Here is a 25,884-nt window from a genome sequence, read left to right as displayed (position 1 = left end):
ATTTCAATTTTCGTGAATTTACTGAGCCTTGATTTGTGACCCAAGATGTGACCTATCCTGGAGAATGTTCCATGCACACTTGAGAAGAAAATGTAATCTGCTGTTTTTGGATGGAATGTCCTATAAATATCAATTAAATGTATCTGTTCTGTTGTGTCATTTACAGCTTCTGTTTCCTTATTTTTTTTTCATTTTGGATGATCTGTCCATTGGTGAAAGTGAGGTGTTCAAGTCCCCTACTACTATTGTGTTACTGTCGATTTCCTCTTTTATGGCTGTTAACAGTTGCCTTATGTATTGAGGTGCTCCTATGTTGGGTGCATATATATTTATAATTGTTCTATCTTCTTCTTGGATTGAACCCTTCAGCATTATGTAGTGTCCTTCCTTGTCTCTTGCAACATTCTTAATTTTAAAGTCTATTTTATGTGATATGAGTATTGCTACTCCAGCTTTCTTTTGGTTTCATTAGCATGGAATATCTTGTTCCATTCCCTCACTTTGAGTCTGTATGTGTCCCTGGATCTGAAGTGGGTCTGTTGTAGACAGCATATGTATGGGTCTTGTTTTTGTATCCATTCAGCAAGCCTGTGTCTTTTGGTTGGAACATTTAATCCTTTCACGTTTAAGGTAATTATTGATGTATGTTCCTCTGACCATTTTCTTAATCGTTTCGGGTTTGTTTTTTTAGGTCCTTTTCTTCTCTTGTGTTTCCCACTTAGAGAAGTTCCTTTAGCATTTTTTGTAGAGCTGGTTTGGTGTTGTGGAATTCTCTTATCGTTTGCTTAAGGTTTTGATTTCTCCATCGAATCTGAATGAGATCCTTGCTGGGTAGAGTAATATTGGTTGTAAGTTCTTCCCTTTCATCACATTAAGTATATCATGCCAGTCCCTTCCGGATTGTAGAGTTTCTGCTGAGAAATCGGCTGTTAACCTTATGGGTGTTCCCTTGTATGTTATTTGTTGCTTTTCCCTGGCTGCTTTCAGTAATTTTTCTGTGTCTTTAGTTTTTGCGAATTTGATTACTGTGTGTCTTGGCGTGTTTCTCCTTGGGTTTATCCTACCTTGGAGTCTCTGTGCTTCCTGGACTGGGGTGGCTATTTCCTTTCCCATATTAGTGAAGTTTTCAACTATAATCTCTTCAAATATTTTCTCTGTTCCTTTCTCTCTCTCGTCTCCTTCTGGGACACCTATAACGCGAATGTTGCGTTTAATGTTGTCCCAGAGGTCTCTTAGGCTGTCTTCATTTCTTTTCATTCTTTTTTCTTTATTCTGTTACGCAGCAGTGAATTCCACAATTCTGTCTTCCAGGTCACTTATCGGTTCTTCTGCCTCAGTTATTCTGCTATTGATTCCTTCTAGTGTAGTTTTCATTTCAGTTATTGTATTGTTCATCTCTGTTTGTTTGTTCTTTAATTCTTCTAGGTCTTGGTTAAACATTTCTTGCGTCTTGTTGATCTTTGCCTCCATTCTTTTTCTGAGGTCCTGGATCGTCTTCACTCTCATTAGTTTGAATTCTTTTTCTGGAAGGTTGCCTCTCTCCACTTCATTTAGTTGTTTTTCTGGGGTTTTATCTTGTTCCCTCATCTGGTGCATAGCGCTCTGCCTTTTCACCTTGTCTGTCTTTCTGTGAATGTGGTTTTTGTTCCACAGGCTGCAGGATTGTTCTTCTTGCTTCTTCAGTCTGCCCTCTGGTTGATGAGGCTATCTAAGAGGCTTGTGTAAGTTTCCTGACCTGTTGCAAGATTTTTAATCACAGTTTCAGTTTCAGTGCTTGTGATTGGTCTGTTCATATTTTCTGTTTCTTCCTGGTTCAGTCTCGGAAGGTTGTGCACTTCTAAGAATTTGTCCATTTCTCCCAGGTTGCCCATTTTATTGTCATATAGTTGCTTGTAGTAATCTCTCATGATCCTTTGTATTTCTGCAGTGTCAGTTGTTACTTCTCCTTTTTCATTTCTAATTCTATTGATTTGAGTCTTCTTTTTTTTGTTCATGAGGCTGGCTAATGGTTTATCAGTTTTGTTTATCTTCTCAAAGAACCATCTGTTAGTTTTATTGATCTTTGCTATCATTTCCTTTATTTCTTTTTCCTTTATTTCTGATCTGATGTGTATGATTTCTTTCCTTCTGCTAGCTTTGGGGTTTTTTTTTGTTCTTCTTTCTCTAATTTCTTTAGGTATAAGGTTAGGTTGTTAATTTGAGATGTTTCTTTTTCTTAAGGTAGGACTGTATTGCTATAAACTTCCCTCTTAGAACTGCTTTTTTTTTTTTTTTTGGCGGTACACGGGCCTCTCACTGTTGTGGCCTCTCCTGTTGCGGAACACAGGCTCCGGACGTGCAGGCTCAGCGGCCATGGCTCATGGGCCCAGCCGCTCCACAGCATGTGGGATCCTCCCGGACCAGGGCACGAACCCATGTCCCCTGCTGTGGCAGGCGGACTCTCAACCACTGTGCCACCAGGGATGCCCTAGAACTGCTTTTGATGCATCCCATAGGTTTTGGGTCATCGTGTTTTCATTGTCATTTGTTTCTAGGTATTTTTTGATTTCCTCTTTGATTTCTTCAGTGATCTCTTGGTTATTAAGTAGTGTATTGTTTAGCCTCCATATGTTTGTATTTTTTATAGGTTTTTTCCTGTAATTTATATCTCGTCTCATAGCATTATGGTCGGAAGAGATACTTGATATGATTTCAATTTCCTTAAATTTACCAAGGCCTGATTTGTGACTCAAGATATGATCTGTCTTGGAGAATGTTCCATGAGCACTTGAGAAGAAAGTGTATTCTGTTGTTTTGGATGGAATGTCCTATAAATATCAATTAAGTCCATCTTGTCAAATGTATCATTTAAAGCTTGTGTTTCCTCATTTATTTTCATTTTGGATGATCTGTCCATTGGTGAAAGTGGGGTGTTAAAGTCCCCTACTACGATTGTGTTACTGTCAATTTCCCCTTTTATGGCTGTTAGTATTTGCCTTATGTATTGAGGTGCTCCTATGCTGGGTGCATATATATTTATAATTGTTCTATCTTCTTCTTGGATTGATCCCTTCATCATTATGTAGTGTCCTTCCTTGTTTCTTGCAATATTCTTTATTTTAAAGCCTATTTTATCTGATAAGAGTATTGCTACTCCAGCTTTCTTTTGATTTCCATTTGCATGGAATATCTTGCTCCATCCCCTCAGTTTTAGTCTGTATGTGTCCCTGTGTCTGAAGTGGGTGTCTTGTAGACAGCATATATATGGGTCTTTTTTTTGTATCCATTCAGCCAGTGTGTGTCTTTTGTTTGGAGCATTTAATCCATTTACATGTAAGGTAATTATCGATATGTATGTTCCTATTACCATTTTCCTAATTGTTTAGGTTTGCTATTGTAGGTCTTTTCCTTCTCTTGTGTTTCCTGCCTAGAGAAGTTCCTTTAGCATTTGTTGTAAATCTGGTTTGGTGGTGCTGAATTCCCTTAGCTTTTCCTTGTCTCTACAGGTTTTAATATCTCTGTCAAATCTGAATGAGATCCTTGCTGTGTATAGTAATCTTGGTTGTAGGTTTTTCCCCTTCATCACTTTAAATATGTCCTGCCAGTCCCTTCTGGCTTTCAGAGTTTCTGCTGAAGGATCAGCTCTTAAGCGTATCGGGATTCCCTTATATGTTATTTTTTGTTTTTCCCTTGCTGCATATAATATTTCTTCTTTGTATTTAATTTTTGATAGGGTGTGTTTTGGTGTGTTTCTCCTTGCATTTATCCTTTATGGGACTCTCTGTGCTTCCTGGACCTGATTAACTATTCTTTTCCCATATTAGGGAAGTTTTCAACTATAATCTCTTCAAATATTTTCTCTGTCCCTTTCTTTTTCCCTTCTTCTTCTAGGACCCCTGTAATTCGAATGTTGGTGAGTTTAGTGTTGTCCCAGAGGTCTCTGAGACTGTCCTCAATTCTTTTCATTCTTTTTTCTTTATTCTGCTCTGCAGTTGTTATTTCCATTATTTTATCTTCCAGGTCACTTAAACCTTTTACTGCCTTAGTTATTCTGCTATTGATCCCTTCTAGAGAATTTTTAATTTCATTTATTGTGTTGTTCATGACTGTTTGCTCCTTAGTTCTTCTAGGTCCTTGTTAAACATTTCTTATATTTTCTGCATTCTATTTCCAAGATTTTGGATCATCTTTAGTATCTTTACTCTGAATTCTTTTTCAGGTAGACTATTTCCTCTTCATTTGTTAGGTTTGGTGGGTTTTTACCTTGCTCCTTCATCTGCTCTGTGTTTCTCTGTCTTCTCATTTTGCTTAACTTACTGTGTTTGGGGTCTCCTGTTCACAGGCTGCAGGTTCATAGTTCCCATTGTTTTTGGTGTCTGATCCCAGTGGCTAAGCTTCGTTCAGTGGGTTGTGTAGGCTTCTTTTTGGAGGGACTAGTGCCTGTGTTCCGATGGATGAGGCTGGATATTGTCTTTCTGATAGGCAGGTCCACGTCTTGTGGTGTGTTTTGCGGTGTCTGTGGCCTTATTATGATTTTAGGCAGCCTCTCTGCTAATGGGTGGAGTTGTGTTCCTGTTTTGCTAGTTGTTTGGCATAGGGTGTCCATCACTGTAGCTTGCTGGTCGTTGAGTGCAGCTGGGTCTTGGCTTTGAGATGGAGATCTCTGGGAGATTTTTGCCATTTGATATTACGTGGTGCTGGGAAGTCTCTGGTGGACCAGTGTCCTGAACTTTGCTCTCCCACCTCATTGGCATAGCCCTCACGCCTGGCTGGAGCACCAAGAGCCTGTCCTCTACATGGTTCAGAATAAAAGGGAGGAAAAAAAGAAAGAGGAAGGTAAAATAAAATAAAATAAAATAAAATAATGTAATCAAAATAAAAAAAGAAAATTTTTAAGAAAAAAAAATTTTTAAGTGGAAAAAAAAAAAACGGACAGACAGACCCTAGGACAAATGGTAAAAGCAAAGCTATACAGACAAAATCACAAACAGAAGCGTACAGATACACACTCACAAAAAGAGAAAGAGGGGAAAATATATATATATCATTGTTCCCAAAGTCCCCCTCCTCAATTTGGGATGATTCGTTGTCTGTTCACATATTCCACAGATGCAGGGCACATCAAGTTGACTGTGGAGATCCAGTCTGCTCCTCGTGAGGCTGCTGGGAGAAATTTCCCTTTCTCTTCTTTGTTCGCACCGCTCCTGGGGTTCAGCTTTGGATTTGGCCCCGCCTCTGTGTGTAGGTTGCCTGAGAGCGTCTGTTCTTCGCTCAGACAAGACAGGGTTAAAAGAGCAGCTGCTTTGGGAGCTCTGGCTCACTCAGGCTGGGGGGAGGGAAGGGTACTGAGTGTGGGGCCAGCCTGCAGCGGCAGAGGCCGGTGTAACGTTGCACCCGCCTGAGGTGCACCATGTGTTCTTCCGGGGAAGTTGTCCCTGGATCACGGGACCCTGGCAGTTGCGGGTTGCACAGGCTCCTGGGAGGGGAGGTGTGGATAGTGACCTGTGCTCGCACACAGGCTTCTTGGTGGCTGCAGAAGCATCCTTAGCATCTCATATCCGTCTCTTGCATCCGTGGTGATTGCCACAGCTCACGCCCGTCTCTGGAGCTCCTTTAAGCGGCGCTCTTAATCCCCTCTGCTTGCACAGCAGGAAACAAAGAGGCAAGAAGAAGTCTCTTGCCTCTTTGGCAGCTCCAGACTTTTTCCCGGACTCCCTCTCAGCTCTCTGTGGTGTACTAGCCCCCTTTGGGCTGTGTTCACGCAGCCAACCCCAGTCCTCTCCCTGGGATCCAACCTCCAAAGCCCAAGCTCACCCAGCAGGTGAGCAGACATGCCTCTTGGGCTGATGGGTCCTGGTCGGCACTGATCCTCTGTGTGGGAATCTCTCCGCTTTGCCCTCTGCACCCCTGATGCTGCACTCTCCTCCGTGGCTCCAAAGCCTCAGCCCTCTACCACCCTCAGTCTCTGCCCGCGAAGGGGCTTCCTAGTGTGTGGAAACCTTTCCTCCTTCGCAGCTTTCTCCCACTGGTGCAGGTTCTGTCCCTATTCTTTTGTCTCTTTTTTTTTTGCCGTACTCAAGTATGTGGGAAGTTTCTTTTGCCGTACCCAAGTATGTGGGAACCTGATGTTCTGTCCCTATTCTTTTGTCTCTTTTTTTTTTTGCCATACCCAAGTATGTGGGAAGTTGCTTGCCTTTTGGGAGGTCTGAGGTCTTCTGCCAGTGTTCAGTAGGTGTCCTGTAGGAGTTGTTCCACATGTAGATGTATTTCTGATGTATTTGTGGGGAGGAAGGTGATCTCCACATCTTACTTTTCCACCATCTTGAAGCTCCTCTCAGAGCCTGATTTTTTAGGCTTCTTTGTCATTGATTCTGAGAGCTACCCAATTTTTACATAACTGTATTTTCTGCTTTACTTAACCGGAATCATTTTCTGATGTTTGCCTGTAAGAATTCTGACTGGTGCAGTAGGCAATGTGAATGCACATTCTGAAAGCTTGAAGAACTTTTTTCTTAGAATTAAGAGATTTTACCACAGTGTGTCTAGATATGAATCTTTTCCATTAATTTTTTGAGGCTTTTGCTGTAGACCTGATGTTTCTTGATTCTGCAAAGTTTTCTTCTATTCTGTCTCTGGTTGTTTCCTCTGAACCCACTGCTTGGGCTTATTATCTAGGATTACCTGTTTTTAGGCTAGACCAGTGTTCTCAGTTCTTTTGATATACCAATTTTTCTTCCTTTTAATTTTTTTTTCCTGTAGATATGTCCAGTTTATCCAATTTGGTGATTGAAGCACTAATTTGATTTTATGTAAAATGGGTTTCGCTCTTAGAGACTTCCAAAAATAATTTTAATTTTATAATGCATTCTTCTCTTATTTCAAGGTTTATTTGTGTCTTTCCCTCAACCTTTCCCTTTTCTTTTCTTATCATTCCTTACCTGTGTTTCTGTGTTGAAGGTCCCCCAAGACCACCTCCAGGTTTGATAATTCACTAGGAGTACTTGCAGGATTCAGGAAGTAATTCTACTCACAATTATGATTTATTACAGTGAAAGACTACAAAGAAAAATCAGATGAGGGAAAAAGTGCATGGAATGAAGTCTGGAGGAAAGCAGGCACATGCTTCTAAGGCTTCTCTTCCAGTGGTGTCAGACAGAATGCACTTACTTCTCCAAGCAATGAGTTGTGACAACACTGTGAAATGTTGCCAGCCAGGGAAGCTCATTAAAGACTCAGATCCCAGATTTTTATTGGGGGCTAGTCATGTAGACACCCTCTACCTAGGATGTATCAAAATTTGAGACTTCCATAGGAAATCAGATGGTCAACGTAAATCATTGCTTTCACAAACAGTCTAGGTATGTTGAGTCGCTCCTGTCAGAGTTATGGTACTTCCTCAGAAATCCAAGTTGTCAGACACCAGCCAAGGGCTGTACTTGTAAGTACCTTAAATAATATATCTCTTGGTGTGAAAATCTCCAGTTCTTCAGTCTGCTTTTAAGTAGCTGATTAAACTTTTAAGGATCCAGCACTCTTCATTGCTTTCTCCTTTCAGCCATGGTGCATACTTGGAGCTATCCTTAATAAATGGGTCACATTAGGAGACAGATGCCACACAGTAATTCACCCAGGCAAAGTTTAACATAAAATGTTAATAAGCTATGATGGGAGTAATTATAAAGATGTGAAACAAAATATAAGTGTAATTTATTGCTGAGGAAGAGTACCTAAGGGAGGACAAACTTGGAAGAGTGCTCCTCCACAAGGTTGTGATTCAGACCTCATTAGAGAAGATGTAGTTGCAGCCCACTGGATGGTCCCACTGCTTGACCAACATCACAGGGAGATCTGAAACTTAGGTGGCCCTTCACAGTTGTTCTAGATGTGGAGGAGGTGGCTGGACTTCAGTGACCAGTTATTAGTTGCAGGCTTCCCCAGGAAGAGGCTTTGACAGGATGTCACTCTGAGGTTCTGTAAGCGACAGATTTAATGGTATGAGGTAAGATCTGTTTGGAATAGTTTGTTTGGTCAGAGTTGTGTGTACTTGAAAGGAGTTTTCAGATGATGGAAATCCATAACTGAGGAGCAGAAAAATATTTTTTCTTCTAGATGAAATTAGTTCACCATTAGGATGATCAAGGTGGAACATTGGGGAATGAATCAACAGTAGCATCTGGTAAATCAGAAATTGCTGACGTCTTTGATTGTCCTGGATTCCTGCCACATTAGGATCCCAGACAGATGACCAACTAGTATGAGTTTAATGCTTTGGCTAGACAGGATATGGCTCAGGCATTTCAATTCAGATATTTGATCTTGGATCTTGGAGAGTTGGTTAAATGCTGACAGATGGTAAGAATGTTGCTCAGGCTCCAGGAGATTGCCATGTTTTTGAACTTGTCCTGGTGCATTTGGGAGGTTCTTTTTTTATTTAAAAAAATTATCTCAATAAAGAGGTTTTAAAAACACTCAGCATTATTAAGCTGGTTATTAAAGGTAGGTTTTTTTTTTTAGGAAAATGTGATTTGTTTTTATTTCCTTTGCTAGTATAAATTAGTGAAATATTTCAATAAAAAAGCATTTATTGGTGCTCTTGAGCACATAATACACAATACATACTACTCTAGATACTAGGAATGTAAATCTAAGTTAGATATAGATCTCTCCTTTTACCAGCTGTTACCCCTGAGAAAGGATATGTTTCAGATAGTAGTATTTATTTTAATTTGACTTTAAATCCACTGGGTCAAAGTTGGGCCTTGAGGTAGAGGATTAACCTCAAAGGTTTGTTTCTGAAGCTTTCATCCAGACTCTCCTTCTGTCAAGTATGCACACAGTCATTTTCACTGTGACAGGCAAAATTGATGAAGATGCATTTAGGATTAGAAAGTAACCTAAATCTAAACTTATCCTGAGCATGAGTCAATTATAAACCAAGACCACAGACCTGGAAAATTGCTATCAGGGTTTGTTACAACCTATGAAAACCTAATAAACAATTTAACTTCTCTGCCCTGGAAAACAAACTCACCAGGTATATTTAACACACAGATACACACACAGAAAAACAGATACACAAAACCAATAACAAAAATACATTCTGTGGAGATGTAATGAACCTCAACCTTTATCTCATACTGTTTGTGAAAAGTAACTCAGTGTGATTCAAAGACCAGAAATGTAAAAATAGCAATTAAACAGAAAATATAGGAGACTATCTTTGTGACTTTGGAGTAGGCGTATATTTTTCAGATATTACATAAATAGCACAAAGGATGTATGCCCAGCATATAGAGTATTTTTTAAGAAAAACTCGTAAAACTCTGGACATCCAAATGACAAAAAATGAATCTAGACACAGACCTTACACTCTTCACAAAATTTAACTCAAAATGGATCACAGACCTAGATGTAAAAGGCAAAACTGTAAACCTCCTAGATGATAGCATAGGAGAAAATCTACATGACCTTGGTTATGTTATCACTTTTTAGATTCGATACTAAGAGCATGAACTATGAAAGAAATAATTGATAGGTGGACTTCATTAAAATTAAAACTTCTCCTCTGTGAAAGGGTCAAGAGAAAGAAGAGATAAGCCTGGGGTTGGGAGAAAATATTTGTAAAACATATATCTGATAAAGGACTGTTATCCATAATATACAAAGAACTCTTAAAATTTAGCAGTTTGAAAACAAACAGCCTGACTAAAAAATGGGCCTAACAGACACCTCACTTAAGAAGATATACAGATGGCAAATAAGTATATGCAGAGGTGCTCCATATCATATTTTATGAGGGAAATGCACATTAAAACCACAATGAGAGACTTCCCTGGTGGTGCAGTGGTTAAGAATCCGCCTGCCAACTCAGGGGACACGGGTTTGAGCCCTTGTCTGGGAAGGTCCCACATGCCACGGAGCAAATAAGCCTGTGTGCCACAATTACTGGCCCTGCACTCTAGAGCCTGCGAGCCACAACCACTGAGCCCACGTGCCACAACTACTGAAGCCCATGTGCCTAGAGCCTGTGCTCCATAACAAGAGAAGCCACTGCAATGAGAAGCCCGCGTACCACAACGAAGAGTAGCCCCTGGTCACCACAACTAGAGAAAGCCCGTGCACAGCAATGAAGACCCAACACAGCCATTAAATAAATTAATTAAATTTAAAAAACAAAACAAAAATAAAACCCAAAAACACAATGAAATACCATTACACAACTGCTAGAATGGTTAAAATACAGAAGCCTGACAACACCAAATGCTGGCACAAGATGTGGAGTTCAAATGTGAAGCAAGAGAAACTCTCATTTATTGCTGATGGGAATACAAAATGGTACTGCCACTTTGGAAGACAGTAATTACAAAACTAAACATATTCTTACCATATGATCCAGAGCAATCTTGCTTCTTGGTATTTACCCAAAGTAGTTGAAAACTTATGTCCACACAAAAACCTGAACAAGGATGTTTATAGCAGCTTTATTCATAATTGCTAAAACTTGGAAGAAACCAAGATGTCTTTCAGTAGGTAAATGGATGAACTGTGGTACATCCAGACAATGGAATATTATTTAGAACTAAAAAGAAATGAGCTATAAAGCCATGAAAAGACACGGAGGAACCTTAAATGCATGTTACTGCATGAAAGAAGCCAGTCTGAAGAGGCTACATTTTGTATGATTCCAACTTTATGACGTTCTGGAAAGGGCAAACCTATGGAGACAGTAAAAAGGAACAGTGGTTGGGTTCAGAGGGTGAATAGGTGGAACATAGGTCTTTAGGGCAGTGAAAATATTCTGTATGTTACCATAATAATGGATATATGTCATTATAAATTTGTCTAAACATTTAGAATGTACAAGAGTAAACTGTAATATAAACTATGGACTTTGTGTGATTATAGTATATTAGTGTAGGTTCATTAATATCAATTGTAGCAAATGTACCACTCTGGTGGGAGACGTTTATAAAGAGGGGAATTTTGCATGTGTAGGGGCATGGGGCATATGGGAAATCTGTACCTTCCTCTCAATTTTGCTGTGCACCTTAAACGGCTCTAAAAAGAACAGAGCCGTTGTTGAATTAAAAAACCTATTACAATTCAACAGTAAGAAGTCAAATTAACCCAGTTTAAAATAGACAAAGGATTTGAAAGGATATTTCACACAAAAAAGACGTGTATGGCCTCCTAGCACAGGAGAAGATACTTAACACATTGGCAGTCACAGAAATGGAAATTAAAAGCACCGTGTGGCAGCACTACACATCTGTTAGAATGGCTAAATTAAGTGTTGCCAAGAATTTGGAGGTACTAGAACTGTAATGGGAATGTAAAATGATACAAATACTTTGGAAAACATTTTGATAATTTCTTAAAAGGTTTAAGATACACTTAACCATGTAACCTGACATTTTAGGTTTTTAACTAAGAGAAATAAAATCTTATGTCCACATACCAAATTATACATGAATGTTCATGGCAACTTTATTCATAATGGCCCCAAACTGGAAACAACCTAAATGTCTATCAAAGGAAGAATGTATAAATAAGTTTTGGTATATCTATACAGTGGACTACCACTGTGTATTAAAAAGGAATAAACTACTGATACATGAAAAATAGAGATGTATCTCAAACACATTATGCTGAGCGAAAGAAGCCAGACCTAAAATATATACATCGTGATTCTATTTTTGTGAAGTTCTAGGAAAGACTTGTATAATAGAGTGACAGAAAAAGATTTCTGGAGCCAGGGGGTAGGTGAGTACTGACAGGGAATGAGTATAAGGTAACCATTTGTGGTGATGATTGCACAGGTGTATGCTTTTATCAAAAGTTATCAAACTGTACATTAAAAATGGGTGCATATTATGTATGCAAATAATACCTTAATAAATTTGATTTTAAAAAGAAACTATTTGAAAAATAGTATTTGTTTATATAAAATGAACTGTCGTGAAGGACAGTTTCTTTTCCCAAAGTTGCATATTTTGCCTCTTATACTAAGTCTTGCTGAAAAAATAAGCTTGAGTCAACTTTCTAAAGTAGCCTTAACATTTTTGAAATTAGTGTTGACCTCTTGCACATAAACCTGACATCAGTTTAGACTTCTTTCTAATTTTGCAATAATAAACAGTATTATTAAGCCAGAGTTAGATAAATGAACAAGTTTTAAAAGATAATAAGAACATACAAATTGATTGTATTAAAGTAGAATAGCAAACCAAATGCATTCTTCTTTGAAGTTTCCCAGATGATTATGTGAAGAATGTTGGCTATGTAAAGAGGTAGCAGGTGGGGACACAGTGTGTTGGAACTGAGCATTTTAGAGGAATTACGATGAATGTCTCATGTACTATTAAAAAGAGAACAGCTCTCCTTAATCTATTCTTCAGTATTCCTTGCAACTAAAATACTTGCTTTAATAGCAATTCTGTCTTTCAATAAATGTGAATACTGGCAAATCCCCAAGTTTAAAATATCACCATGCACAGTAATATTATTTTGGTGTGTGGATGCTAGGAGGTGGACTCAGTGTACTTATTGGCATAAAGACTTGTTTCTCTTCTTCCTTCCTTTTCCTTGCAGATATAAATGCATCTTAGGATTCATAGGTGACTGCAAATAAATCTGAGAGAAATTTCGTTTTTCAGACTTAAATATTGCATCATTTGTGAATTTCACTAACTTGGAGCAAATGACTGTGGTGAGAAGTTAGTATAGGGTAACGTTGGAGTTATCCTCAGAAAATTCTAAGCAGAGGTTTAGTGTTAATAAGCTGATGAAAATATTGTATTTGACACTAGTCTTTCTGAGCATCCGTAATATATGAAACTGTGGCGTGTGATCTCTTTGTCAGGACTGAACTTAAGATAAACGAGTGTTCTGCTTTTTGAGTAAAGTGATCACTGACCTTTATTGGTTTGATCATTAGTTATGGTATAAATGAAACAGCTTAACATTTTACAATTTCCCTTCTCTCTCAGTGTCCCAGTAAGCCCTTAGATCCCCAACTTTAAAAGCATTTTAAAAAAATCATTGATATAGGGCTTTCCTGGTGACGCAGTGGTTGAGAGTCTGCCTGCCGATGCAGGGGACGCGGGTTCATGCCCCGGTCTGGGAGGATCCCACGTGCCGCATAGCGGCTGGGCCTGTGAGCCATGGCCGCTGAGCCTGGGCGTCCGGAGCCTGTGCTCCGCCAACGGGAGAGGCCACAACAGTGAGAGGCCCGTGAACCCAAGAAAAAAAAAAAAAAAGTTGATATAGCTTTTTTGTTGTTGACTTTCAAATTGACAAAAATTAATAACCCTTGAGTAAGATCACCTGTGTAATGAGATTGGCTGTGCAAGTTTGGAGATAAGGTGTATACTAGAGTTACATTGCTCTGTGTTATAAAAGGTAGAGGAATTTGAAGAGCAGATGAAAAAATTCTGTGGGAAGAAATAGACCCCAAAGGAGATAAAAGCACCCTTCCACCCAGCCATCATCACAAGGAGACAAATATTTGTTGGGGAGGAGGAGAGGTTAAGTTGTGCAATTTAAAGCTTATTCTCCTTCTCCACTGCAGAGTTTTTGGTAGAATCTAAATTGCTCACTAATGGTTGGTAATAAATGCATTCTTTAATGAAATCAAGTAGATGCTGAGTTGTACAGTAGCTTGAATATGGGATGAATACAATGAGGGCAAGTGAATACAGTGGAGTCAGAAGATAAAGGACACTAAGTTCAAGGTTACAGTTAAATTGGTGTCTCCTAGAATTGGTGAGAATGTTCACATTATTAAAATATTTTTGAGGGAAAGCTCATATTCATTCATTCACTCATTCATTTATTCAGTCAACACATATGCAATGGAAAGTACTTTAATGTGCTGAGTACTGGGCTTGTGGTATCTAAACCAACAGACATCTCTGCAGTTATGCAGTTTGTAATCCAGTAAGGAAAGCAGTTACTGAACCAAAGTCACATAAGTAGCTGTAAACATTTTATTTGTGATAATTACTGTAAAAATATCAGGGTGCTGTGAAAGCGTGTAAGAAAGGAAACTAATTTTGACTGGGACATCAAAAAGGACTATCAAAGGGAGTGAATTAAGTTCATACCTAGAACACAGATAAGATTAATCCCGATGAAGACAAGAGAAGAGAGTGCTCCAGGAATTTATTTATTAGGATTTGGTACAGTAACAAGTAACAGAAAATCCAAAATAACAACGGCTTAAAAAGAAGTTTATTTCACTCCACTTGCAAAACTTAGAGCTGGGCAGTCCAAGGATGGTAGAGCTCATCAGTATAAGGAACCCAGTATTCTTCTATTTTGTTGTTCTACTAAGTATGTCCTCTAGTTCCAAGGATCCCTCATGGTCCAGGATGACTGTGCCAGCTCCAGCCATTTCATTAGCATTCCAATCAGCGGAAGGAGGAAAGGGAGGAAGAAGGACATGCCCCATTACTTTAAGAACACTTCTTATATCCCAGGGTTATAACTTAACAACACGGTCACATGTAGCTGTGGCAGAGATTAGGAAATGTGGTCTGTATTCAAAGCAGACATGTGCCTAACTAAAAGTTAGGGTTCTATTACTATAGAAAAAGAGGGCTAGGTGTTCTCTTATGTTGGGAGACAGCTGACGGCTTCTGGAAGAGAAAACCTTATGTGCTTAGTTATATAAAGTTCTAGATAAGAGAAAGTTTGGTATATTCAAGAGAAAGCATAGTGTGTTTAAATGTTATGAGCAAAGGGGAGGAAGAATGGTGGCAATGGGACAAAACTAGAGAGGTAGGTAAGGGCAAATCATACACAGCCTTTTGAATCATGTTAAGAATTTTGAATTTTATCCAAAGAAAAATGAAAGACTATGTAATAGTCTTTTCCAGTTTTTAAGGAAAAGGGTAACATTTTCCCATTCTCATATAAGAAATTTTTTTCTCTGGTCACAGTGTGGAGAGTATTTTAGAAATGTTGAAAATATATAGAAAGTTAAAGTAATAGTACACTTTGGCATACAATTGCATATTTATTAATTTATTCTGACAAAAGCATCGGACAAGAGTACAAATCTGGAAGGATATGCACTGAATGTTTACATTGGGAATGAAGTTAGGGAAGTTTCACTTTCTCTTTTATAACTTTTTATTTTGAATGATTTGTTTTACAATAAACATGTATTACTTTAAGTTTCATTAAAAATTAATGAATCAGGCTTCCCTGGTGGTGCAGTGGTTGAGAGTCCGCCTACCGATGCAGGGGACACGGGTTCGTGCCCCGGTCCGGGAAGATCCCACATGCCGCGGAGCGGTTGGGCCCGTGAGCCATGGCCGCTGGGCCTGCGCGTCCGGAGCCTGTGCTCCGCAGCGGGAGAGGCCACAACAGTGAGAGGCCCGGGTACTGAAAAAAAAAAAAAAAAAAATGAATCAATTTCAGTTTTGAAAAACAAAGACAAAAAGACTTGCTGACTTGCAGTCCAGATTGCTGACTCCTACTTCAAGTGGTGTTCCTTTGTTTGCTCTCCATTTCTGACGGTTGCCTCCTTCCTGGAGTCTATTTGCCCAGTCCCTTTGCATTTGACGGTTCTATTAGGCTGATTTCCTACTTTTTAATATGGTTTTTGCATTTCTGATAGGATGAGGGACAGTTTTGTCTTGTTCCATCATCCCATTTCCCCACTCACACATCGCTCTCCTATATCCTGGCTATGTCGAGCAGCCTAGGTTTCTGATTTTCCTCCAGGGACTTTTGGACAGGACATGGGCATCCTTGGATTTTCCCTTTTCCTACCGTCACTATGTTTCTAAAGACATGCATTCAGGAGTTGAGCAAAGAGGATTAAAGAGGCTCTGTTGGATCATACCTGGTCCTTGATCCTTTTACTGAACTGTATACACTTTAGCTGCTTAGACTTACAGAATTTTAGAGTTAAAAAAAAAAGAGTTTAAAGGCCATCAATTACAAAGTGTAACATAACACAGAAATTCCTTTGTGATATTCTGAATATCTTGAATATTTCTTGTCTCTTTGAAGAGCTCTAGTAATTAGAAACTTCCTTTTAATTAGTAGTGTCATAGAAAGATTATAGGACCCAGAGTCAGAGGACTTGTATTATAATCTGCCCTCATTTGTAGGATGACCTTGCAAATTGAGTAACATTGTGAACCTTAGTTTCTTCACTTGTAAATAGGGATAACTCCTATCCTACTTTATTGGGCTATTCCATATCTGAAAACATTTTCTGAACTATAAACCATATATAATTATTATATAATTATGTTTTTATATGTAACATATAGCATAGTTGTTATATGCTATATATAATTATTATATAAACATAATTATGTTTAACATAAAATATGTGAAAATGATATATTGTGTATAATTATACAATTATAATATGTGTAATTAAAATATTTACATAAAACATTTTCATGTAACATAATTTTAATATTTTATATATATATATTTCTTATATACATAATATATATATATATCTTACATCACAAGGAAATTCCATTTCTTCAATGTTAGACTGATGTAATTATTCTAGAAGTATTTTTCGTTGATTGAGCTCAAATTTGCCTCCCCACGGTATTTATGTATTATGACTTTTATCCTCTGAAACAATGTAGAACTTGTCCAGTATTTCTTCTGCATAATTACTATGCATTAACCAGAAAGCTAATAGGCCCAAACTATGAAAATTTAGGTTTATGTTCTGTGGAAGAATTTCCTGGCATCTGGAACTTTAGGAACACAATTGGATCGCCAGTAAAAAGTTTGAAAGGCATTTGAAATAAAGGAAACTGTGAACTTAAGTGTGTTTATGTAACTTCTTTCCCATATATAATTGAAGGTTATATTTAGTTTGATAAAATCTTTCCCAGGCATCTTTTATTGTAAACCAGTGAAGTGGAGAACTATGGTTGTACACAGCTAACATCTATACTGACTTTAGGGGGCAGTACTAAACCACTGATAAATTTTGTTATTTCTGCTAATGCTATTGGCAATGGTTAATATAAAATAAAACTAAAATAAGAATAATGAGATTTGTGATGCAATTATATACACCTCTTAATGTTAGTAGAATTTTTTAGGTAGTCAGATGAAAATGTTAGTTTGAAATTCATTTAATGATTTGTTTAATAAATAATTATTACATTACATTATGCACAACACATTGTAAGAGATACAAATGTAAATAAGGCATGTTTACTTTCAGATAACTTACAATTAAGTTGGATAAGTAAGTTTGTGTGTGTGTGTGTGTATACAACTCTTTCAGGATAAAGTTTAATTAAAAAAAGCAACATTTATTGTTTATTTTTTATGAACCAGTTGCTGTCAAGCAACTAATTTTATCCGCATACAGCCCTATCAAGTAAGAACTGTTGTTATGCCTGCTTTGCCGATGAGGAAGCTGAGGATTAGTAAGATTATGTGATTTGCTCAGTCACACAACTTGCATGTGGCAGAGCCAGGAATGTATATCTGTTTGTATATCTTAAATGTATGTTTGTTTGACTTCAAGGCTTTTGCTCTTTGCCAGAGAGATGATGCAGTCTATCATCTCAAAGTGTGTGTGAAATAACACAATACACAAACTCTCAGAAAGAGCTATAGACATTCAGAAGAGAGCAACATCATTTCTATTTGTGGGAAATCTGGAAAAATGTACGTAAGAGGTGAAACCTGAACTGTATTTTGAGGAATCATTGGGATTATAAGAGAATAGTAGCTAAAGACAGTAGTTAATATTTACTGAAACCTTACTATGTTTCAGGCACTTTATATTCATTACCCTATTATCAGGAAAAAATTCTGAGGGAGGTACTACTGTACTATTTTCCCACTGCATATGTGAGGTAAGTGAGGGGGACAGTGGTCATATCTGATGAAAATCACACTACTAAGTAGGCTAATAAGTAAGAGAGTTAGAACTTGAATCCAGGACTAATTTTAGAGCCTAAACTCTTAACCAGTACAATAGCTATATGGAGAAGTGAGGTGGGGGCATGAACAAAACATGGAACAGATTAGGAAAGGGTAAACAATTCCATTTGGTTATAGTCTGGGGTGAGTAAAATAGAGTAAGAAAAAGAACTGAAAAATAGTTTGATCATGAAACCTTGAGCCATATTAAGGAATTTTGATATTATTTGCTGTACAGTGGGAAATAATTGGAGATTTATGAGCTGGGGAGAGACATAAGCAGAGTTTTTCTTTGTGGAGGAGAAAGAGACAGAGGAAGAGAACTGATTAATCTATAAAATGTTGATAATTCTTAGCCAAGTATGTAATCATTTATAGAGACGTACATGTCAACCGTGATGGTCAGACCAGTGACTGATCATTAGTTGGTGAAGGAGATGCCCATTTGATCATTCTGTTCATTTTTGTAGACAGCATTGATCAAACATATACATGCTCTAGAGTCAGGTAGTCTGGATTAGAATCCTTTTTCTGTCACTTACCAGCTCTTGACCTTGGGTTTTACTTGACTTCTCTGTGCCTTAGTTTAGTATTCGCCTGAAAGCATTGTGTGAATTAAAATAATGAATAATAGAGTGTTCAATAGATCGTAGCTATCGTTATTATTGTATCTTACAGACAGTAACTGATTGAAGGACTACTGAAGTTCATAATTTCTCAGTTATTGAAAATTGATAAAGGGAAATTTAAGATGTGAATATAAAAATCAGTCATTTTATGAAGTCTTATTTTCTATTTTTAAAAGTAACAGCTTTTGGGGGGAGGTGGGTGCTATTTACAATTCAGAATGTAAACTATCTTTACTAACTTCAGTAATCATGATCTATCAATGTTGTACACTGAACACTACATTCTGAATATTTTTAGACAAACTTATTGTCTTTCCAGTTTTTTAAAAAAGTTCAGTCTGCTGAGTCTTCAGCAGGCTCTTTGAATGTGGAATTTTTCTTCAGTTCTGACAAAATTTCTTGCATTATTACTTTGACAACTTCTTCTCACCTTTACATGAAGCATTCTTTGTTTGATCCCCTAATTTTCTTAACTTTTAATGTCTTTTGATCTTTTGTTCTGTCCTCTGGGAAATTTGCTGTGACTTATTTTCCAGCGGTTCTGTTGGATTTTATGCATTTATTTGTTTTGTAGCATTCTGTTCTTGTTTTAGGGATGCAAATATCTTCTGTCTCTCTGAGGATATTATTTATAACTTTTTTCTGTATATTTATGTTGTTCTGTTAAAGCAGCAGTTCCCAACCTTTTTGGCACCAGGGACTGGTTTCATGGAAGACAGTTTTTCCACAGATGGGGGGAGGGGGATGGTTCAGGCGGTAATGCGAGCGATGGGGAGCGGCAGATGAAGCTTCGCTCACTTACCTTCTGCTGTGTGGCCCAGTTCCTAACAGGGGTCTCTGGGGGTTGGGGACCCTTGTTTTAAAGGTTTCCTTCCAATATGTGGTGATCCTTGTGTTTCTGTTCATATTTAACTAAAAAATTAGGAACTGTTTGTGTGGATGGAGTTTGTAGAGAGGGGGCTTCACAGTAGGCATTAAGGCATAGATGCCCCACCATTTTCCTAAATACGTACAGATCACTTTTCTTGAGAGGTCCATTTCTGCAGAGAGGAATATATTCTTGGATCCTACCTGGAGGATATGAACTTAGCTCTCATGTTCTCTAAGACAAATGTGGGAAGGCACTGGGGTAGGTTGAGAATCTTCATTTACTACATAGATGTTCACTTAATTTCATTGTTTTTAACGAGGCACCCCTCGGCTTATTGTACATAGATTCTTAAAATTCATAATCCCTTTGCTTCAACCTCATCAGAATGTAAACCTCCAATTTCTTGTCAGGTGGTAAAGGTTTAGTTTCTCAGCTGGCTGAGGTGGAGTTTCCATTCTGTTTCAGCTCCACCAGCACCTACACCTTCACAGGTAGTCAGTCTCTCTAATTCTTAAGCCCTTTTGAGGGTGTTGAATCATGAGTAGATCTGCTTCTTATTCTTCCTCCTTGCAGGCACTTTGTTTTCAGTTTTCTTAAGTTTGCTAAGTTAATTTGATAAATCATCTGTTTATCATTATCTAAACGTTTTCTTGATATTGCTCATCTGCTAACATCCCTCCAGTTGTCCTTGTCCTTATGGTTTAGACCATTTTTACAAAAGTTTTGCTGTCATTTAAGTGGGATTTGGGAAGTAGTAAAAGTAAATATGTATGTTTAACATGGGGGTCCTATTATTAATTTTAAAAGTATTACCCCTCTTATATGTATAATACAAAATTTTATGAAGCTCATATTTTTTCAGAAAGGAGACTACCATTTTGGTGACATTGTGAAAAATGGGCTTTTTATCAATTCCTGTTTCAATAAAGTATTTTCATGCTATTTCTCTGATTGCATTAGAAATCATAATATTTTTCTCATTTGTTGCTATTCCTGTATTTTCTTGGGTCATTTCCATGTCCTGTTCTTCAATACAAACTTTGTAATTTACCAGTCTTTTTCATCCAGCTTTTTCACTTTTCTTTCACTTTCAACTTCGAGTTGAATTATACATGCTTTCTGGCTGATTCGCATGGCACAGCCACATAACTGTGGCTAGAATTAAGCTGACTTCTGCTTGCTAACATACACCATAAGAAATTTATGTAATTTAATTGATGTTAAGATATCTAAATGACACTGATATAATATATACATTGATAAAATTAATATAGACATATAAATTTAATTTCAGAGAACTTCATCTACAATAAATTTGTCACCAGGAGAAGTGGAAGAAGAAGATGATGATGAAAACACTTGTGGGCCCTCAGGACTCTGGGAAGCATTAACTCCTTGTAATGGATGTAGGAACCTTGGCTTCCCCATTCTTGCACAGGTAATGGTTTGCTTTCTTAAGGTACAATAAAACATAAAAATGGTTGCCTATGTTTTTAAGTAAATTTCTTTTCTTCCCCTCTGCAAATCCAATTAGCGTCTTCTTCACTTTGTAATTTTTCTTCAGTTGAAGGTCAGTAAAATGCTTATGTAATTAGCTGTACATGTATGCATATGCAAACACATAGTCTATATAAATTTTTGTGCTTGTTTTATTTTTGTCATGATGCTTGTTCCAGAAAAATTGAGTTGTTTATGAAGTTTTAGTATCTATGATTTGGAAATATTTCATTAAAAAATGCTATTTTGAAATTAAATCACAATTTATATTTAAATAATAATAAAAATGATTTAAAAGGAAGCATATGAAAGCTCTTTAAAAGCAGCAGTGATTATTTTTCTTAGCACAATGGAATATCATAGAATAATGTGTGCCACTGAAGATTATGCACTACAATTCAAAAATGAGACCAGAACACTAAAACATCATTTACAATTTTGAAATCATTTCACTACGCATTAAGTCACTTTTAATTCTATTGTGTCACCTTCAAATTTTTGTTGTGTACTGTGGTCTGCAAGCCCTTAGAGGAGTTTCAGAAATAAATAAAATAAGCCAAACAGAATTAGGAAATGTGAAGCCACAAAGAAAATATCTCTACATGAAGACGAAAAAGCACTTAATATGAAAAACAGCAAAAATAATCTAGGACAGAAAATAACTCATTATATCTCAAAAATATTATTTTCTGTTTTGCAACAAATATGAAACGATTTTGTCTAAGAAACCATTACATGTTTTTACATGTATGTCATAATTTGATCACAGCCACCCAAATTACAATATAAATTTATTGTAGCACACTAACTAGGATAGTCAAATCAGCATATAGTACTTAAAGAATCTCTTCACCTTAATATGAACTATTTATAGAACTTTATGACAATTTATACTAACCATTACAGAATTATTATCAATATATACTGGGCTATGAGATCCATAAAGGTAGAGACTATGTGTTGCTTGGTGTCTACGATCTAATGCCAACATTGTTCCTGGCATGTTGTCAGAATTAAGTAGTAGTTGAATTAAATAATAAACAAATGTGTATGTTCTGTAGGGTTTCATTTCTTCACTTAAAGTTTTTACATATAGAGTTTTACCTCATATACAGAAGGGTGTATGAGAAAGGAAATTAAGAAACATACGTTTTAATTTTATTAATATTCTCTTATCTGCTTAACAATTTACCAATAATTGAATGTTTTTACCTATTTTTTTGTTTTATAAAATTAACACCTTTGTATTTTTTATTTTAAAAGTAGAATTCTTATAAAGTAGTAGGGCTCTAAGCTATCAATAATATATGGCTGTATCTGGGTTCTCCATTACCTTACTAACATATACTTTTATTTTTTTAATTTTAATTTATTTTGTTTTATTAGGTTTGGTAGTAGGCTTGGTAGTAACTTGCTTTTGGTTTACAATTTTTAAATATTTTTCTTTGACTATTTTTCTGTGGAGACTTGCATTGCTCCAATAGGTATTGAGTATTACTATTTTAGTAGTTACATTTACCATAAAATGTTTCCCAGCCTGCAGCTTTTCTTTTTTTCTTAATATTGTATGAGCGTATGTTGTGTAGTTTTTTAAACTATCAAATTCATTAAACTTCTTGGTCTTATTTTTTTGATTCATTTCATCCAGAATTCCTTTTAACAAATTTCAAATATGGCTCTATATTTGTTTTTAACTTGTTGATATATGGTTTTTCTATGACTTTCCATTTGGCAATAACTCCCATTACTTTCATTATATTTCATCCTGTTTGGCGTGGGGTTTCTTCTGAACCTCTTAATTTTCCTATTTTTAAAAACAATGACCCCCTTTTGATATTTGTACATATATATGGCAGGAGAAATCATTATTGTATTAAAACTATTAACTGACATTGTCTGCTTTTTAAATTTATATTTTATAATTACTATGTCAAGTTTAAAAAGTATTCTTATTGGGGTTTTAATTGTTACTGCATTAAATCTATAAATTTACTTGAGATGCAGTATGTTTTTTTTTAATGTCTTTAATCTAACAAATCAAAAGTAGAATTCTTTTACCAGTGTTCTCTTCTAGCCTTCTTTTACGAATGTTCTCAATTTGTGATGAGCTCCCCTTTAACATTTATATGTGTGTGTGTATATGTGTGTGTATATATATATATATATATATATACACATATACACACACACATCCATATATATATATAATTACAATAAAATTTTTAATGTGTGATGGTGCAAAACTATAAAAATATTATATTTCACAACAAAATTAATGTGCAATGGTTGGCACACTAGTATAGCTTAATACATTTATAGTTTAAAACTTTGATGTCATGTTGCTTTCTAGGCTTAATTTACCTTGTCCTGTCTCCTATTGGTTGCTTCTGTCCCTGGTTATGTATTTTGGAAGTTTTAGAATTTTCTTTGGCTAATAAATGTAGATCACAGATGGATTGGGATCTTTGAGAGTAATCTTTAGCATTTTATTCTGTCATCTGTTTATTTAATCACAATATCAAGTGAAGGGAAGGTTACAGATAGTTCAGAGCCTGATTGTAAATCCCTATTTAGTTTTATTACTACCCTTTCCTGTTAATAGAGCATATGTTATTAGAGCAGAGAATTTGAGTTGAGTTGTATGGTGGATGATATTGCTTTCCTCCACCATCTTAGATGAGATGTCCACCTCTGCACCATGTGCAGTGCAGGGCTTTGAGGCTCTTTCCTAAAGAGTCAGTCCTGATGGGTGGAGACCCTCTGTTCACCATCCTGTTCACTCATGTAGCCTTCACTCGGTAAGGTTGAGATGAGGGGTCTGGATACTAAGTCTTTAGCTGTTTTGCAACATGCTTGCCAGCAGTCTCTGCTCCTGCAATCAACATACTCATGCTGCCCCATGGGGAGATGCCAACAGCTCTTATTGATGGGCTAGAAGTACCCTCTGAGGACAAGAGGGCTTGCAGTCCTTGCTAACAACAATATTAAGACATGTTGAAAGCAACCACTATGACCATGCTGACTGTACTTCCTCCTGGATCTAGGAAGGCTGCTCCTGCTAGGGCTGTGTTTCTCTTTTGAGTCTGCAAACATGGTTGCAGTCATATGCACAGCACCAGTGGTGGTGCCTGTTGTTACAATTGCTCCTTTTATCAGGCTCTGTAGGCTTTGTAACTGCAGAATTATGTGAACTCTTAAATGCAGTATAAGTGGGAGGCATGATGAATTCATTCCTCCCCAGCATAATCATAATAGGTGGCCCCAAACACTTCAGGGTTTATGTGAAGGCTCCTGATGCTCACTTGATCTTGATTCCTTCCATAGAAATAGGTAGCATTTGCCTAGGGAAAGACAAGTAAAATAAAGTGAGACCAGAAAGACTGCTCCCTTCTATTCCTATAGCTAAACAAAAGAGCTTATAATAAGAATTTTGAGCTCTCAAGTCCACTCTCCCATTTGATGCAACAGTGCCCCCTACAGTATCTCCACAGTGACCGCAATGATCATCCAGTTTGCTTGGACAGTTTGTGTCAGTGAGAACACTTATTAAAATACACTTTTGTTAGTATTTCTGCTGGTCAGGTGGTATGTGCTTTAATATTTTGATAGCTACTCGCAAATTGTGCACATCTCACTGTCACTGATGTATACAAAAATCAGTACAAGACAGTCATGGGGAGACATACATTCTGCAACATGTCAGCTTAGCTGGGTTGGAGTATGTTCAAGAATAGATTGGATGATGAAATTAGAACACTCCCTAACACCATACACAAAAATAAACTCAAAATGGATTAAAGACCTAAATGTGAGGCCAGACACTATAAAACTCTTAGAGGAAAACATAGGCAGAACACTCTATGACATAAATCACAGCAAGATCCTTTTTGACCCACCTCCTAGGAAAATGGAAATAAAAACAAAAATAAACAAATGGGACCTAATGAAACTTCAAAGCTTTTGCACAGCAAAGGAAACCATAAACAAGACGAAAAACCAACCCTCAGAATGGGAGAAAATATTTGCAAATGAATCAACGGACAAAGGATTAATCTCCAAAATATATAAACAGCTCTTGCAGCTCAATATTAAAAAACAAACAGGGCTTTCCTGGTGGCACAGTGGTTGAGAGTCCGCCTGCCGATGCAGGGGATACGGGTTCGTGACCCGGTCTGGGAAGATTCCACGTGCCGCAGAGCGGCTGGGCCCGTGAGCCATGGCCGCTGAGCCTGCGCCTCCAGAACCTGTGCTCTGCAACGGGAGAGGCCACAACAGTGAGAGGCCCGCATACCGCAAAAAACCCCCCAAAAAACAACCCAATCAAAAAATGGGCAGAAGACCTAAATAGACATTTCTCCAAAGAAGACATGCAGATGGCCAAGAGGCACATGGAAAGCTGCTCAACATCACTAATTATTAGAGAAATTCAAATCAAAACTACAATGAGGTATCACCTCACACGAGTCAGAATGGCCATCATCAAAAAATCTACAAACAATAAATGCTGGAGAGGGTGTGGAGAAAAGGGAACCCTCTTACACTGTTGGTGGGAATGTAAATTGATACAGCCACTATGGAGAACAGTATGGAGTTTCCTTAAACTAAAAATAGAACTACCATATGACCCAGCAATCCCACTACTGGGCATATACCCAGAGAAAACCATAACTCAAAAAGACACATGCATCCCAATGTTCATTGCAACAGTATTTACAATTGCCAGGACATAGAAGCAACCTAAATGTCCGTCAACAGATGAATTGATAAAGAAGAGGTGGTACATATATACAATGGAATATCACTCAGCCATAAAAAGGAACAAAACGGTGTCATTTGCAGAGATGTAGATGGACCTAGAGACTGTCATACAGAGTGAAGTAAGTCAGAAAGAGAAAAATATCGTATATTAATGTGATAGCTATCTATCTATATCTATCTATCTATCTATCTATCTATCTATCTATCTATCTATCTATCTAT

The 25,884-nt window shown here is 37.2% G+C and overlaps 1 protein-coding gene across 7 annotated transcripts in view; it reads left to right on the top strand.

Annotated features, from left to right (window-relative positions):
- ANKS1B (ankyrin repeat and sterile alpha motif domain containing 1B) overlaps window positions 1-25,884 on the top strand; it is a 1,184,309-nt gene that overhangs the window by 295,857 nt on the left and 862,568 nt on the right. For all 7 annotated transcript variants that reach the window (XM_029204271.1, XM_029204270.1, XM_029204269.1 and 4 more), the window contains one exon: window positions 20,702-20,845. In XM_029204271.1, coding sequence (XP_029060104.1) covers window positions 20,702-20,845 — 144 coding nt within the window. The remainder of the gene's footprint in view (window positions 1-20,701; window positions 20,846-25,884) is intronic.

This window comes from Monodon monoceros, unplaced genomic scaffold, assembly GCF_005190385.1.
Source record: "Monodon monoceros isolate NGI ecotype Baffin Bay Population unplaced genomic scaffold, NGI_Narwhal_1 Super_Scaffold_6, whole genome shotgun sequence".
NCBI classification, from domain to species: Eukaryota; Metazoa; Chordata; class Mammalia; order Artiodactyla; family Monodontidae; genus Monodon; species Monodon monoceros.
Note: the sequence above shows the minus strand (reverse complement) of the source record. Positions and strands in the feature narration are given on the sequence as shown.